The sequence below is a fragment of the Megalops cyprinoides genome, chromosome 5 (genome assembly GCF_013368585.1).
Source record: "Megalops cyprinoides isolate fMegCyp1 chromosome 5, fMegCyp1.pri, whole genome shotgun sequence".
NCBI lineage: Eukaryota > Metazoa > Chordata > Actinopteri > Elopiformes > Megalopidae > Megalops > Megalops cyprinoides.
The window spans coordinates 41030044-41045000 of record NC_050587.1 but is presented as its reverse complement, the minus strand read 5'-3'; the positions used below and the strand labels follow the sequence as shown (position 1 = coordinate 41045000).

General features: G+C 48.6%; 1 protein-coding gene across 1 annotated transcript in view; it reads right to left on the bottom strand.

Annotated features, from left to right (window-relative positions):
* LOC118777789 (phosphatidylinositol 4,5-bisphosphate 5-phosphatase A) overlaps window positions 1-12837 on the bottom strand; it is a 16257-nt gene extending 3420 nt beyond the window's left edge. The window contains exons 1-9 of the mRNA XM_036528948.1: window positions 12021-12837; window positions 7464-7970; window positions 7022-7129; window positions 6644-6752; window positions 2838-2954; window positions 2387-2562; window positions 2126-2237; window positions 1840-1949; window positions 1054-1264 (exon numbers count right to left, since the gene is read on the bottom strand). Coding sequence (XP_036384841.1) covers window positions 1054-1264; window positions 1840-1949; window positions 2126-2237; window positions 2387-2562; window positions 2838-2954; window positions 6644-6752; window positions 7022-7129; window positions 7464-7966 — 1446 coding nt within the window. The 5' untranslated portion in view covers window positions 7967-7970; window positions 12021-12837. The remainder of the gene's footprint in view (window positions 1-1053; window positions 1265-1839; window positions 1950-2125; window positions 2238-2386; window positions 2563-2837; window positions 2955-6643; window positions 6753-7021; window positions 7130-7463; window positions 7971-12020) is intronic.
* Window positions 12838-14957: the final 2120 nt, after the last annotated feature.

Sequence of the window (14957 nt, the reverse complement as noted above, 5' to 3'; positions counted from 1 at the left end):
TCTGCACATGTCTGGGCTATGGGGTAGGGTGGCAAGACGGAAACCCTTTCTTACAAAAAGGAACATCCAAGCCTGTCTAAATTATGCCCAAAGATTCATTCAGTCACCCCAAACCACGTGGGAAAATGTGCTATGGTCTGACGAGACAAAGGTTAAACTTTTCAGCCTAAATTGTAAAAGATATGTTTGGTGCAAAGCCGATAAAGATCATCATCCAAGGAACACCATACCAACTTTAAAGCATGGTGGTGGTAGCATCATGCTTTGGGGCTGCTTCTCCTCAGCTGGGTCAGGGGCTTGCAGTTTGAAGGAACTTGAACTTTTTTTACAAGGAAGAGTGGGATAAAATTCCAAAGTCTAGATGTGCAAAGTTAATGGAGACAGAGGCAGTTGGGCGGGGTGTGCAGACTTATGCAATCAGGGTGCTGTCATTTTTATTTATTTTTCCTAATAATTAACTCTTCTTGCTTTCTCTGGATTTTTGTTTGTTGGAAGGTCACATCAAAGATGGAAAGAGTCTGACGTTTATGTTGTTATTTCAGTCTTTACATTTCAAAAATCTGCGGGTGTGTAGACTTTTTATATCCACTGTATAATATATTATGTTATTTCACTGTCTCATATTGTAATTGTTAAGTAACTAATTATGTGCATCTTCTTCCATCCGCTATATGTGGAGGCTTTACTTCAGTGTGTGTTGGTACGGTGTTGAATGGTGCACTCCTGTTGGGTATATTGTGTAGCACTTGTGTGTTGGGTTTAGTGAGCACTCTGTGTCTGACACCGGCTCTTGGTGAATATATCATGGTTGTCTTGCGTGTGTAACATTTTGCTCTTTGAGCTTGATCTGGTCTGGGGAAGAGAGCCAACTGGGTGTAAATGTAACATTAAATGTACTCAGATCTTTTGTCTCTCTGGATAGGAGAGTCTGATACGTGCCAAAATGTTTGTAAATGTATTTGAATTTGCATTTCATGTTTCTCTGGCACGTCCAGTGAGATAGAGAGCAGGAGAGACCGTGTGATGTTTGCTGAGCCCTTCTCCTGTTTTCACCTGCAGGGAGAACACGGCGGAGACGGGCTTGTGGTCGCTGATGGTGAAGCCCATGTGACTGCGGTACGCCTGCTGCGTCACCTTTGTCCCGTTACTCAGCCAGGACGTCAGGCCCCGCTGCAGAGCGGCATTATGGGTAGGCCCAGGGGACACCGAGGCCCTCAGCCGCCACAGCACTCTGTCTGTCCAGGCTGGCTTCCTCTTCTTAGCACTGTGGGGGGAACGAGAGGGAGAGAGAGAGAGAGAGAGAGAGAGAGAGGGAGAAACAGAGAGAGAGAGGGAGAGAGAGAGAGAGAGAGAGAGAGAAAGAAAGAGAGGGAGAGAGAGAGGGAGAGAGAGAGAGGGAGAGAGAGAGGGAGAGGGAGAGAGAGAGAGAGAGAGAGAAACAGAGAGAGAGGGAGAGAGAGAGGGAGAGAGAGAGAGAGAGAGAGAGAGAAACAGAGAGAGAGGGAGAGAGAGAGGGAGAGAGAGAGGGAGAGAGAGGGAGAGAGAGAGAGAGAGAGGGAGATAGGGATTTTACTTCTTATATTATTTATGTATAATGCTTTGCGATAAAATAATTGATTATGTCATTCCAATAAAGCAAACTGAACTGAACTGAACCGGTAAAGGGAGAGAGTGGGGAAAGGGCAGGAGAGGAGGGAGAGAGCTGCTGTTTACACTAATTCTAAATGACTTTGGCAGCAACGTACTTTTATGATCATGGCAATAAAACACTTTTAAATTTGACCTAGAGAGAGGAAGAGAAGGGCAGACTTTTTAGTTTTAGTTTTCACACACACACACCTGGTGTCATAGGTGTGTGTTCCCACGTCAAACTTGTAGGTTGGGGGGAAATTGAGGGGTCCCTCCATAAAGCCCTCCAGTAACGGTGTACACTGTTTGGCCATGTTCAGCTGAGAGAGAGAATAAAATTATTCTTTTTATAGTTTCCACCTTCATTATTATTGTTTTTACTGACGATTACTGTTAATTATTGTTTATTCTAATGATCTTTCTGGTTCATGTTTATGCTGAGTTGTGTGATGTAGGGGAGCCCTCTAGTGGCCGGCCTGCAGAGAGCGCATCGCACCTGGTCTCTCTCCCACAGCAGTTTCAGCATGTTGTTCTCGACGGCGCTCTTCACCACGTGTGTGTCGTAGCCCTCAATGCGGAAGTTCAGATCCCCGAACCAGAAGACCACGCTGTGGGGGCAGGACAACACACCGTTTACCCGAACGCTCAAAAACGTCCCGAAACCACCACAGAAAATCGATGCGTTTCTGTGCAGGCCGGAGACAGAGCGCGCTCAGCAGTGAGGGATTATGGGTGTTGGAGTTTCTGGGGGACTCACTCGTGGTCCAGCACCCCCGTGGCGGCCGGGCCCTCGAACTGCTGCTGCTGCAGAATGCTCTCGAAGTCCTCCATGCGCTGCTCCACGTTCTGCATGTGCGCCGGCAGGTGGCAGTTCAGGAAGCAGACAGGGTGACCGTACACCATCATCCGCGCGCTCACCCCGCCCTTATTCCCCTGCGGGGCGGGGAGAGGGGCGGGGCACAATCAGGGCAACTGGAATCCAGCTCTGGGGAGATTCTGAGGCTCTCGGCTCTAACACTGACTGACAGCCAGCAGCTGCAACCGCACACACAACCCAAACCAACCGCATTATAACACAAAGTTACATCACTCGCGTGTCTAAGTGGGTGTGTCCTTGTGGGTGTGCCTCAGTAGGTGTGTCTGTGTGGGTGGGTTGTTGTGGGCACGGTCCTGTCAGTGTTTGTGGGCATGTCTCATCTGTCACTCACCCAGTAACCCCCCAGGCCGGTGCGGGTGCTCTCCGTCTGAACCCCTCTCAGAAACGGCAGGTGGGAATACCTGCAGAACACCAGGAGCAGCACACCCTGCATCCGCTCAGACGTCACCTGAGAGAGAGAGAGGGAGAGAGAGAAGGAGAGGGGGGAGAGGGAGAGAGAGAAGGAGAGGGGGGAGAGAGAGAGAGAGAGGGAGAGAGGGAGAGAGAGAGAGAGAGAGAGAGAGAGAGGGAGAGAGGGAGAGAGGGAGAGAGGGGGAGAGAGAGAGAGAAAGAGAGAGAGAGGGGGAGAGAGAGAGGGAGAGAGAGAGGGAGAGGGGGGAGAGAGAGAGAGAGAGGGAGAGAGAGAGAGAGAGAGAGGGAGGGGGAGGGGGTCTGGTTTTGTTCAGTGTTTACAGAAATAAGCCTGCAACCCCTGGCCACACCCTAGACAAGTTAAATATCTGCTCAATGCAAATGGGCCCTGACAGTCAGTGTTATAAAATCCAAACTAATAATCTTCCAAAAAAGCCCAGATGTCAAGAAAGCAGACACATCTTCACTCTAGAGACACCGCACTAGAGAGCACTTTGCGTCAGGACCACCTGGAACTGAAGATCAATGCTACAGGAGTGTTTGATCTAACAGTGAATACTGGCACTTGTAAGAATGATCGCTTTGGCAATATTGTTATCATTAAAGCAGTCAAGCCAAGAAAACACTTTAGAGAGACAGAGGGAGAAAGAGAGGTAAGGAGAAAGAGAGAGAGAGAGAGAGAGAGAGGGAGAGAGAGAACAGGAGAGAGAGAGAGAGACGAAGAGAGAAGGGGGGGATTGGGGAAACCAACACACACACTCCCTAACTCACACTCCCTAACACACACTCCCTAACTCAAAACTGACACCAAAAAGTTCACCAAAATAAAAAATATATTTTCTTGCTTTATCTTTTTCCAAAAGAAAGTTGATTCCATTTGACACAAGGGATCATTCTACAAACATTTTGACAGACGTCCTCACTCAGGGCTGTGGAGTGAGGCACCACTGCACGGGCCACAGCGCTTATCTGATCCCTGATGAGGGAGCCGTGCTCTTGCCCTGTGCAGTTGACCTGACTCCGCTCTCACACAGAGATCACACAGAGCCGGACACTGTCAGAGCAGTGCTGTCTCACCCAGGCCCTCACAGTGCATATGAAAAAGGCAAAGATTTTCAGAAAAAGATTCAAATCTCAGAGAAAAAGAACAGGGAACACTGCACATTATAACTGTTTCACCCCTAATGAAAATTCTTCTGGAAACTTTACAGTGAATGAACTGAAAAAGCACCCAGGGAAATTTACACCAGAAAAAGAAAAATCTTCATCAAAATCTCAAGCACATTTGGCCCTGAAAATGAATGTGCAACTGAACCAATCACTGTACACAGCAGCAGAGGTGTGGAGTCTGCCTGGAGCAGCAGCAGGGGGCCCAGAGCTGAGCACCCAGCAGGAGAACACATTGTGGCAGACTCCTGCCCACAGCCAGAGATTTCAAACAGAGAGAAATATTATCATCATACACGCGCTGGGAGAACAGCCTGCCCACAGAGGCCGGGTGACGGCAGGTGTGGCCGTGCTTGTCTACACGCATACATAAATATGCTCATTGCCCTGTGTTATTGTGATATTAAAGTGTTCATGTTCCATAAATATGCTCATTGCCCTGTGTTATTGTGATATTAAAGTGTTCATGTTCCATAAATATGCTCATTGCCCTGTGTTATTGTGATATTAAAGTGTTCATGTTCATGTACACTTTGCAATTCACCTGCAATCACTGTCATGCCAATAAAGAAATGTAGAGCTGAAACTAGATTAGAGTGAATTGAAAAAGAGAGACAGGGAGAAAGGGAGGGAGAGTGAGGAGAGCAGATGGTGTGGCACAGGACAGATGGAAGGGGAGTTTTTATGGCATCATATTACATATCATATCATAACATATAATAACCATTTACAATCAAACACACTGGCATGTGGGACTGTGAATCTGTGTGTAGGAGTGGTTGGAGTCGCTGACACAGAGCAGCCAGCTGTTTATCCCCCATAATCCCCCTGGGCAACATCTGCACTCCCAGCCTACCCCCCCCCCCCCCCACCCCCGCCCCACCGCAGGGCCCTCCCTCTGCGGGTGGACACCATCCACGTTCCAAATTAAAAAATCTACTTCTGAAAATCTGAAAGCAAAAACCCAGGATTATTTTTGTATCAGAGCCAGTGCTGGATGGGTGGATCTGGAACATGTTTTATGTCAGTATTCTGATCTCGTTTCTCTCTGCTCCAGGGGGATTCTCAGAAATTTTACAGTTTTATTTCTCATTTTTCTGAAGTTCTGGCCTGTTTCTCAGGAAGTCTCTTCATGCTTTACAAAAAAAGGGCCTAACAGTTTCCAGCACCAGTTACAGGAATAAATAAGTGTTTGAATAAATAAATAAATAAAAACAAACATCTCTTTTGAAATCCATTTTTCATAATAACACTTACCACCAGACCTTTTCCATTTATTTAATTATTCATTTACTGATTTAATTATTTACATGTTTTGGCTACTACTGCTACTGCTACTGCTACTACTCTTGCTAGTACAACTAGACTGATAATATATAACAACAGGTAATATAACTGCGAACAGCACGACTCCGACGTTTTGGAACCTTCAGAAACAGCAGTTCCAATGGATCTGTTACCTGTACCAACACCAAGTATCCATCCTTAAATCAGAGTAGAAGCTAACCAGTCAGAAACTAACCAGTCAGAACCCAGCACTAGTGAGCCAATGGGACACAAGCGTGTGCATAGTGGCTGTCAGCGGAGCTTATCTCCCAGCGCGCGCGGGGTTAAATAGCATCCCATAAGGACCAGCACACGCCGCACCAAAGAGGTGAATCTGAATTTTAAAAAAAGTTGAGAAAGAGTAAGACAGAGGGAGGAAAGAGAGATGAAGGGAGAGAGGGAGAGAGAGAGAGGGAGAGGGAGGGAGAGAGAGAGAGAGAGAGAGAGAGAGAGACAGAGAGAAAGGGAGAGACAGAGACAGAGAGAGAGGGAGAGAGAAAAAGGGAGAGGGAGGGAGAAACAGAGAGAGAGAGAGGGAGGGAGAAACAGAGAGAGAGGGAGGGGGGGAGAGTGAGAGAGAGAGAGAGAGAGAAAGGGAGAGAGAGAGAGAGAGAGAGAGAGGGAGGAAGAGAAAAGCCTCTTACACGCGTTGTGTGCCACTGCAGTGCTCCTGTGCCGTGACCCTTCCAGCCCTGCTGTGGCACTGAGCCCCGCCTCCTCACACCAGCCAATAGGAAGCCACCTTATTCCGTATGAACTTCCCCATTTTTTAAGGAGTTAACCCCGTACTGCCCAGCAGGTCTCTGAAACAGCAGAGTTAACCCCGTACTGACCAGCAGGTCTCTGAAACAGCAGCGTTAACCCCGTACTGCCCAGCAGGTCTCTGAAACAGCAGAGTTAACCCCGTACTGCCCAGCAGGTCTCTGAAACAGCAGAGTTAACCCCGTACTGCCCAGCAGGTCTCTGAAACAGCAGAGTTAACCCCGTACTGCCCAGCAGGTCTCTGAAACAGCAGAGTTAACCCCGTACTGACCAGCAGGTCTCTGAAACAGCAGAGTTAACCCCGTACTGCCCAGCAGGTCTCTGAAACAGCAGAGTTAACCCCGTACTGACCAGCAGGTCTCTGAAACAGCAGAGTTAACCCCGTACTGCCCAGCAGGTCTCTGAAACAGCGGCGTTAACCCCGTACTGACCAGCAGGTCTCTGAAACAGCAGAGTTAACCCCGTACTGACCAGCACGTATTGGAATCGGCTGAGGGTGTCCATGCACAGTTCACTCCACTGGTCTGTGAAGAGGGCATCCTTCAGCCTCTTGTTGATCATGGAGTTCACCTCCTGCAGCCTGGCAGAGAGAGAGGGAGTTATGAGCTCATTTCTGTTCGGATATGCAAATGCTTTGGCAACATGAAGGAATGTTTATCATTAAAAGGAAGTGTGAGGGGAAGAGAAATTGAAAATTGGGAGAGAGTGTGATGACAGTTGGTACATTCGATTCACAGACTGAGATAGACGGAGTGCAGGGACCGGGAAGAGGGAGGAGAGAATGTACAGGGAGGCAGGGAAAAGTGGGAATTTATGATATTTTCATCAAAATACAAAAGCAGCACTTACCCAATGACATACATGTCAATGGTCCCATCTCCAATATTTGGCCCAAACAGTGCAGTGATGTCATCAGGTGGAACAGCTGAGCCCACATTCCATGTGACTATGTGCACCCTATCAGAAAACAAGAAAACATGTGACTGTGTGCAGGACTTGCAACCGAAAGGTTGCCTGTTCGATTCCCCACGGGGGCACTGCTGCTGTACCCACAACTGCCTCAGTAAATGTCCAGCTGTATAAATGGGTAACATTGCAAAAATTGTAACCTATGCAAGTCACTCTGGATAAGAGCATCTGCTAAATGTCAGTAATGCATCAGAGAGCAGGATGGAAGTCATGTGACTATGTGCACCTTAGCAGAGAGCGGGAAGGAGATCATGTGACTATCAGCTGACTCCATTACCCTGTGGATGCTTATGTGGCCTCCGGAGTCACGGCGTTTGCTCACCTGAATTCCTCTGATTGGCTGGTGCTTTTATCCTGGGGTGAGGTGTCTGCAGCCCCCCTGCTGGAGACGCCCCTGGTGGGCGGGGGCACAGGGTGCAGCTGGAGGGGGGCAGGAGGAGACAGTGACACTCCAGTGGCCCTCCCCGGGGTGGAGCTGGCCGTCAGCATTGGTCCCCGGAGCCCTGGGGGTGAGGGCACTGCCTGGGGCCGGGCCGGCCTGTGTCTATTGGGGCCTGTCAGCACCGCGGGGGAGGGCTGGGACCAGGGAGATTCTGGCCCAGACAGCTCCGCAGCCACGGCCTGCTTTGGGCCCACACCAGGGAGTTTCCTGGGTCGCCGGGCCCCAGAAAGAGGTGAGGGCACTGGGGCATTGGCTGAGGCCGTGGGGCCAGTCGGAGCGGGCGGCAGGGGTAGCACTGGGGTAGCGGCTAACGCAGGTACCGGTTCTGGAGCTGTCGACTTCACCAACATGGGGGGTCTTGGGTTCTGTGGCACTGGATCCATGTCCCTAACAGAACACATCACACACCCAGCTCAGCAGAGAGAGAGAGGTGGGAGAGAGAGAGGTGCGTTTCCCCTGAGACAGAGAGATGCAGGTTTGAGCGTTTTATCTGACACTCTCAACTCCCTCCAAACCCCCCCCCCCCTCAAGAGTGCAGAGCCATTCTGAAATATTACATTACCCAGAATCCTTTTCAAAGCCTGGGTTCAGCTCTAACATGAAAACAGTGGCATGAAGAAAATACACTGAGAAGGACAGCAGCCAGGGCTGAGAGGAGTGGTGCTACGCTGCGTGACCCCCAACAGAGCAGCGCGACCTGGACTCCACTCACCCCCCAGTCCTGCCCCTGTCCCTGGTTCACCCCCAGGCTCCATCCTGCATCCATGCGTACCTCAACACAGCAGTGGGGGGGGAGGCTTAATCATCCACCAAAATGGATGGAGCCATTACATGCTGCTTACCGATTGGGACCAGCGAGTGATTGGCAGCACATGGTAGCTCCACCCACCATAGGCTTCATCAGGTCTCACCTTCCCATCTCTACAAAACTGCGGTCCCCTCATTGAGGTCAGCGCTGCCGAACTGCCACCAGGGGGCAGTGGAGCGCGAGGCAGGGCGCGGCTCAGCGTCCTCTGTGGTGCTTGGCAGACATGGAGAGCACAGCCAGCTCTGGAGGGCTCGCATGGCACAGTTTGTCCTTCAGAGAGTGCTCCCCTCCCCCGTTACAGACCTCGGCTCTCTGTCTCCTGCAGACAGGCCTGGCAGGCAGCCAGAACAAGGAGTACAGGCTGCACACCTGTTCCAGACACCATCCCAGGGCATGCCAGAGGAGCAAGCACTGTCATCACCGAGCGACAGACGCCGTCATCGCAGAGACTCAGATGCTGTCACCGCTGAGACACAGACGCCGAGAGACAGACACTGTCATCGCTGACAGACAGACGTTATCATCGCCGAGAGACAGACACTGTCACCACCGAGAGACAGACACTGTCACCACCGAGAGACAGACGCTGTCATCACTGAGAGACAGCTGTTATCATTGCTGAGAGACAGACACTGTCACCACCAAGAGACAGACACTGTCATCACTGAGAGACAGCTGTTATCATTGCCGAGAGACAGACGCCATCATCACCAAGACTCAGACGCTGTCACCACCGAGAGACAGACGCCGTCATCCAAGGGCGTAGGAGAGAGTTTGATATTGGGGTATTGTATTTTTACAATACAGAAACTAGCTAGCTAATAGCCTAGGCTACAATCGCTGTTGCCAAATAATTCAAAAGATGACTGAAACTGGTCGCTAAATAAATCCACACACGCCTATCACTACCATCTACCATACAGTCTTTACTCCAAAAAACGATCTAATGTCTGTTTTTTTTTTTCTTTTCCTGGGGTGCGGTGCATGTTTAAGGCTTAGGTTCAAGTTGATTGTGCTGCGTGTTTTTTGGTAATGACCCAGTCAGTAAAAGTGTCGCGCTCACAAGACGTGATCAGGGAGAACGATATTCCACTTCCAAATTAAACTTTTATTCTAAATTTGCCGGTTGTTGTGACACGACAACAAATAATGTTTTTACTCATTTAGAGAAATTAATTTATTGGGGAATTAATTTATTGGGGGGGGTAGTCCACACAAATATTGAGGGGGGGCCGAGAGACAGATGCGTTCATCACCGAGACACAGGTGCTGTCATCACTGAGACACTGACGCTGTCATCACTCTGAGACAGACGCCGTCATCACTGTGAGACAGACGCTGTCATCACTGAGATATAGATGCCGTCATCACTGTGAGACAGACGCCGTCATCCCTGAGACACAGACGCTGTCATCACTGAGACACAGACGCCGTCATCACTGAGACACTGACGCTGTCTTCACTGAGACACAGACGCTGTCATCACTGTGAGACAGACGCTGTCTTCACTGTGAGACAGACGCTGTCATCACTGAGACACAGACGCCGTCATCACTGTGAGACAGACGCTGTCATCACTGAGACACAGACGCCGTCATCACTGTGAGACAGACGCCATCATCACCAGCACTGTCTTTGCTCAGAGATGAGCACTGTAAGAGACAGGCAGATGTTATCACACCCGAGGGACAGGTGCTCCACTCCACCATCCTCCTCAAATTCCCTCTGTGATATTGCTATGACTTAGCGGCAGCCTCAGCCCCCCCTCCCCCCCCCCCCCCCATCCTCTGAGAGGCAGTCCGGGCACAGAGGGATCGCTTTGGTTTCAACACAATAAAAGCAAATTTATAATTCTGTGTTGATGGTCTGATGGTTCAATCTCACTCCTCCCACTCACTGCAAAAGCCTGAAGGACTGCTGTGCCTTTCTGACTGATCGCCAGCCGCCTTCTCCAAACACAAAGGATTTTAATTACATTTTCAGTGATGAGTAACTGAGCCAAACACACAGCGTGCAGAGAGCTGTGTGCGGAGCCACCAGTCCGAGTGAGGAGAGGCACAGAGCACATCTGCAAATGAGCCTTCTCTCCTTGCGGAAATCTTTCCATGAATTATAACATTCATCTCCGTTTCCATCTCAACACAACATGAGCCTGGGCCACTGACAGGTGGCCAAACCCTGCGGTCAGAAGCAGCCCGATGCACAGGTGCAGTCCGGGACAGGAAGGCAGCCTAAAGAGGCCAAAACCAATGATCCACCCTGTGAAGCTAAGAGTGACGTGCACAAACATGCACAGACTGCTCAGTGATCAGTGTCCCAGCCTAACCACATGGCCTCCTGCACAAGCGTCACAACAGATAAATAAAAAAGAACATTCTGGGTTGATGTTCTGTCACGTCCTTGCAGTTTCAGAGAATGTGGGGATATTGAGAGCCCTTGTGTAGTTAGTGAAATTAATGTGATCCTTTAACAATTAAATATTATTACTGAAAGTTACTCAGATCTCTGACAGGTTAATCTAATACTTCACCCCCAATGTTGAAGACCGAACACCTAACATGACGTCCGAGCAGAGCCAATGGGAATAAAGTTTGCTTATCTGGCAGCACCCAATCAAAGAGTGAAGCCCTTGTGATCATTGATATCGCTTTAGTGGGGGTGGGAAATCCAATAGGGATTAATCAATAAAAATGCCAGATGAGCCTTGGTTAGCATGTTCACTGAGTGGGCGGGTCCTTGTGTCACCATGGCAGCTCAGACTCCTGGACAAACGGGCGTTCTCATGTGATCCATGTGTTTGGCCTCGTTCAGATGCATTCACTTCAGCAAACGGAGATGATCTCTAACACACTCACAGAGCTCCATTTAAAAAGGCAGTAGGACATTACGCTTCTAGAAACAGAAATGCAACAGCATCCTGACCCCCCCTGCCCACTAAGACTCCAGCGCTCTAACCACTACTCCACACTAACCCACTACCCTCAGGTCCAGCACTCTAACCTCTACTTCACACTAACCACAGAGCCTCCCTGGAGAGTAATGTGTGTGTGTGTGTGTGTGCGTGTGCGTGTACTTGTGTGTACATACCTATACTGATAACTTTTCCACATTTGCATTTTATTTTGGTTTTCACATCCGAAAAAGTTTAGCCTTTGAGTGCTGCATTGATTTCTGTCCTTTGGACCGAGCTGGTTGCATTTCACCTCATCTGAGTGCTCTTTGTGGTGGCTACATGAAGGTTGTGTCCCTGTCCCGGTCACTGAATTGACTCCTCACCTCCAGGCGAAAGCTGGATGTAATCAGAGTCGTGTGTGGATGTGACTCGTGAGAAGGGTTTGAGGTCACGTCCCTATGCCCTCGTCGTAGATTGTAAACCACACGCATGAGTACATCCGACTCGTCAAACAAATGAAGGTGACGATACATTTTAAATCAAGGTAGACCATATTATACTTTCTATAGCTACCTGCGATTGTGTTTTGCTGAACTGTGCATATAAAAGTTTAAAAATGACAAATGAATGGACAGAACGCTGCTGGACGCGGACGACAAAGGTCTTCACGAAAAACTGTCACGAGCGTTTGGCATTCAGAGTTGAGCGTAATGTGAGAGCGTGACGGATTTCTTACCTTGCCTCCGAGTCAGTCCGATTGTTTTTGGTATTCTTTCCGACCCGACACACAGCTTACAGGTGAAGACGAGGAATCTGGTCCGGGAAGCTGATCAAAGACAAACGGCGCAGAGCATAAGTACGCGTCCTCTGGTGTCAGTCCCGTCCTTGGTAATGTGCAGAAGATGCAGAGCGTCGCCGGACAGGAATCCCGGAGACCTGATCTTCCTCATCGGGGAGACCTCGGCATGCCGGCGCGCCAGAGACCGATACGGCAGGTGAGCAGGGGGGAGGATGCGCGAGCGAAAGATACATTACATAAATAAATCTGAGATGATTGACTTCATCCGTCCGTCAATATTCTTGCAGAGAGAGGACAGCCTGCGTGAGGGTGATTTTTAAAGTGTGTCGGCTCGTCTGTAAACACGTATAAGATCCTATAGGAGGCTGGCGATGATGTCCTTCAGATTAAAGCGACGCAGACGTTTTGGATGATTCCGGTGCCCGATTAGCGATGCTGCGCCGGTACGACTGCTTGTCCCAGCAAGTCACCTCTCCGTTTTAACTGTTCGCACTCACACGGCCGCCGGTGACTGCGATGTAGCAACTCTGGCCGTGAAGGTTGCTCAGTGATGTCTTCAGGAGTCAAGACGGAACGGTAAAACAGAAAGCCATTCAAACTGTATAAACAGCGTCTTTACAACGGTCTCTGATAATCTTTGATGTAATTATGACACATACATACAAACCAAAAGAGGACATAACTGCAGTTGCCGTGTTCAGAAAATTAAAGGGACAGGCGCTGTAAAAAACACAACCGTGCGCACGTATCACATCCCGACCACTCAACCACTGCGGACACTGCGAGTTCACCAACAGCATGACCTGCATTACAAAGCGCATTAAAAAGCTTTTAAATCCCACGTTCGTGTTCCATTTCAGGGATTTTGTTTCCATCTGATGGCAAACACGTTGCTGTAAGACAGGAGGACGTGGCGTTACTGTCTGCCGCACAGTTGCGCTCTCCGCCGGCGTGAAATGATGGGCGTTTGTATAAAATGTATAATGGAAAAGTTGCCGGTCGCGGAGTTACTGCGTTAAAAATGACAGTTGCAGGAGAAACGGCCATTGATCACTCGAAAAATACCATACAGTCCGTGCACTTCGGCAGATTTAGCGAAGTGGCGCGTTTAAACTGATAGAAAACGTAAAAGGACGCCAGAGAATGGTCAAGTCGTGTTTCTGTGCACTCCGTTGTTGAGTCCATTAACAAGAACAAACGTATTTTGAAGACAGGTTTTAACAGCAAAACATCGAGGTGAAGTCGCTGCGAGTTACTCCAAAGCGCTGTGCAAACGCTGTGGGTACCTGGTAGAGCTTGACACAGTCGTTGGACTGAACAGGATGCTTATTAATCAATGCGTTTATCATGTATGGCATGGAAACATTAGCCTTGTCATGCAGTCATGCTCCTGAGGCACACATATACTCTCAGAGTTTGTTAAATCTACCATTGTATATTAGAAAGACCACTGGCAGCATCTCTCACTCACTGTCTGTGCTTGTGTGATCATCTTAAAAAAAACCCTGAAATATAGAGGATGTCATACACACAAACACATGCACACAGACAGACAGACAGACAGACAGGCACACACACACACACACACACACACACACAGACACGTGCACATTTTCTCTGTCAGTATAACAGTTTTGTGCTATGTGTCATCAAAACATTGGCACAAATGGTTCACTGAGTCAAATGAAACAACCCACCATCTAATCATTTCTTTTATTATCATTTGATAATTTACATTGGGTCGTGGGGTGCAAGAACTGTGATATCAGGATTGAGTCGTGGGGTGCAAGAACTGTGATATCAGGATTGGGTTGTGGGGTGCAGATCTGTGATATCAGGATTGGGTCGTGATATCTGTGATATCAGATGATGTGTTAGAGTTGTTTAAACAGCACAGGACTGAGGCCCCCTGGTCAGTGTCATTACAGAGGGCAGTGCGTGAGGTTTCTCCCCTGCTGGACGTGCTGTTCTCTGTGAAAGATGCCACAACGCTTCCTTCCCTCCCTGGAATTCACCTTTGACATTACATTCTTACATTATTGTAGACGCATTTATCCAGAGCGACTTACATACAGTAGGTTGGAATTTTATCCATTTATACAGCTGGACATTTCCTGAGGCAGTTGTGTGTTAAGTACCTTGCCTAAGGGTACAACTACAATGCCCTACTAGTGACCTGAAGCACATCACAGTGCTTTAAAAAGACCTCAGTCCTTCAAAGGTGGCCCTACCAAGATGGCAGCTCAGTGAAAACACCATTTGTAGACACTGGAAGTCAGATGGCCCCTAAACTTCCACACCACACTGTGGTTAGTGGGCACCTTTGAACATTAGGTAGATTACAAGCATAGATGTTTTATGCAGGGAGCAGATATTGACCTTGTTGTGCGTCAAAGTAGAAATTCTGTTTCTGCCATTGCTGAAGCTTTAAGGGTTCTGAATTTCTGACGTTTTATGAACATTCCTGAAGGGGAGAGGGCTAAAACCGTGAAATATAAAAATCTAAAGCTAGAGCTACACAGACAGCGCCAGATCACCCTGTCACAAACCTCCTAGATAAGGACGTTAGACGGAAAGAAGGAATGCACGAGCTAAATATCTGGTCATAACATAGACTATCTGCGATACAACTTCAGAATGATGCAGCCAAAAAAAGCATGTGATCTTCTGCCAATCAGAGTATGGTTGAGAACACACAGAATACAACTCATGACTCAGCAGAAAAACCCAACATATCTACTGCAGGCACAGTGATTGTGACATTCAACAAAAAAACACTCAGGTAAAATATGGGTCCATACCTGTGCTGACATATGTTATGATTATAATTCAAGTAGATGAGAGCTTCGGAAATCATGCATATTTGATAACCCA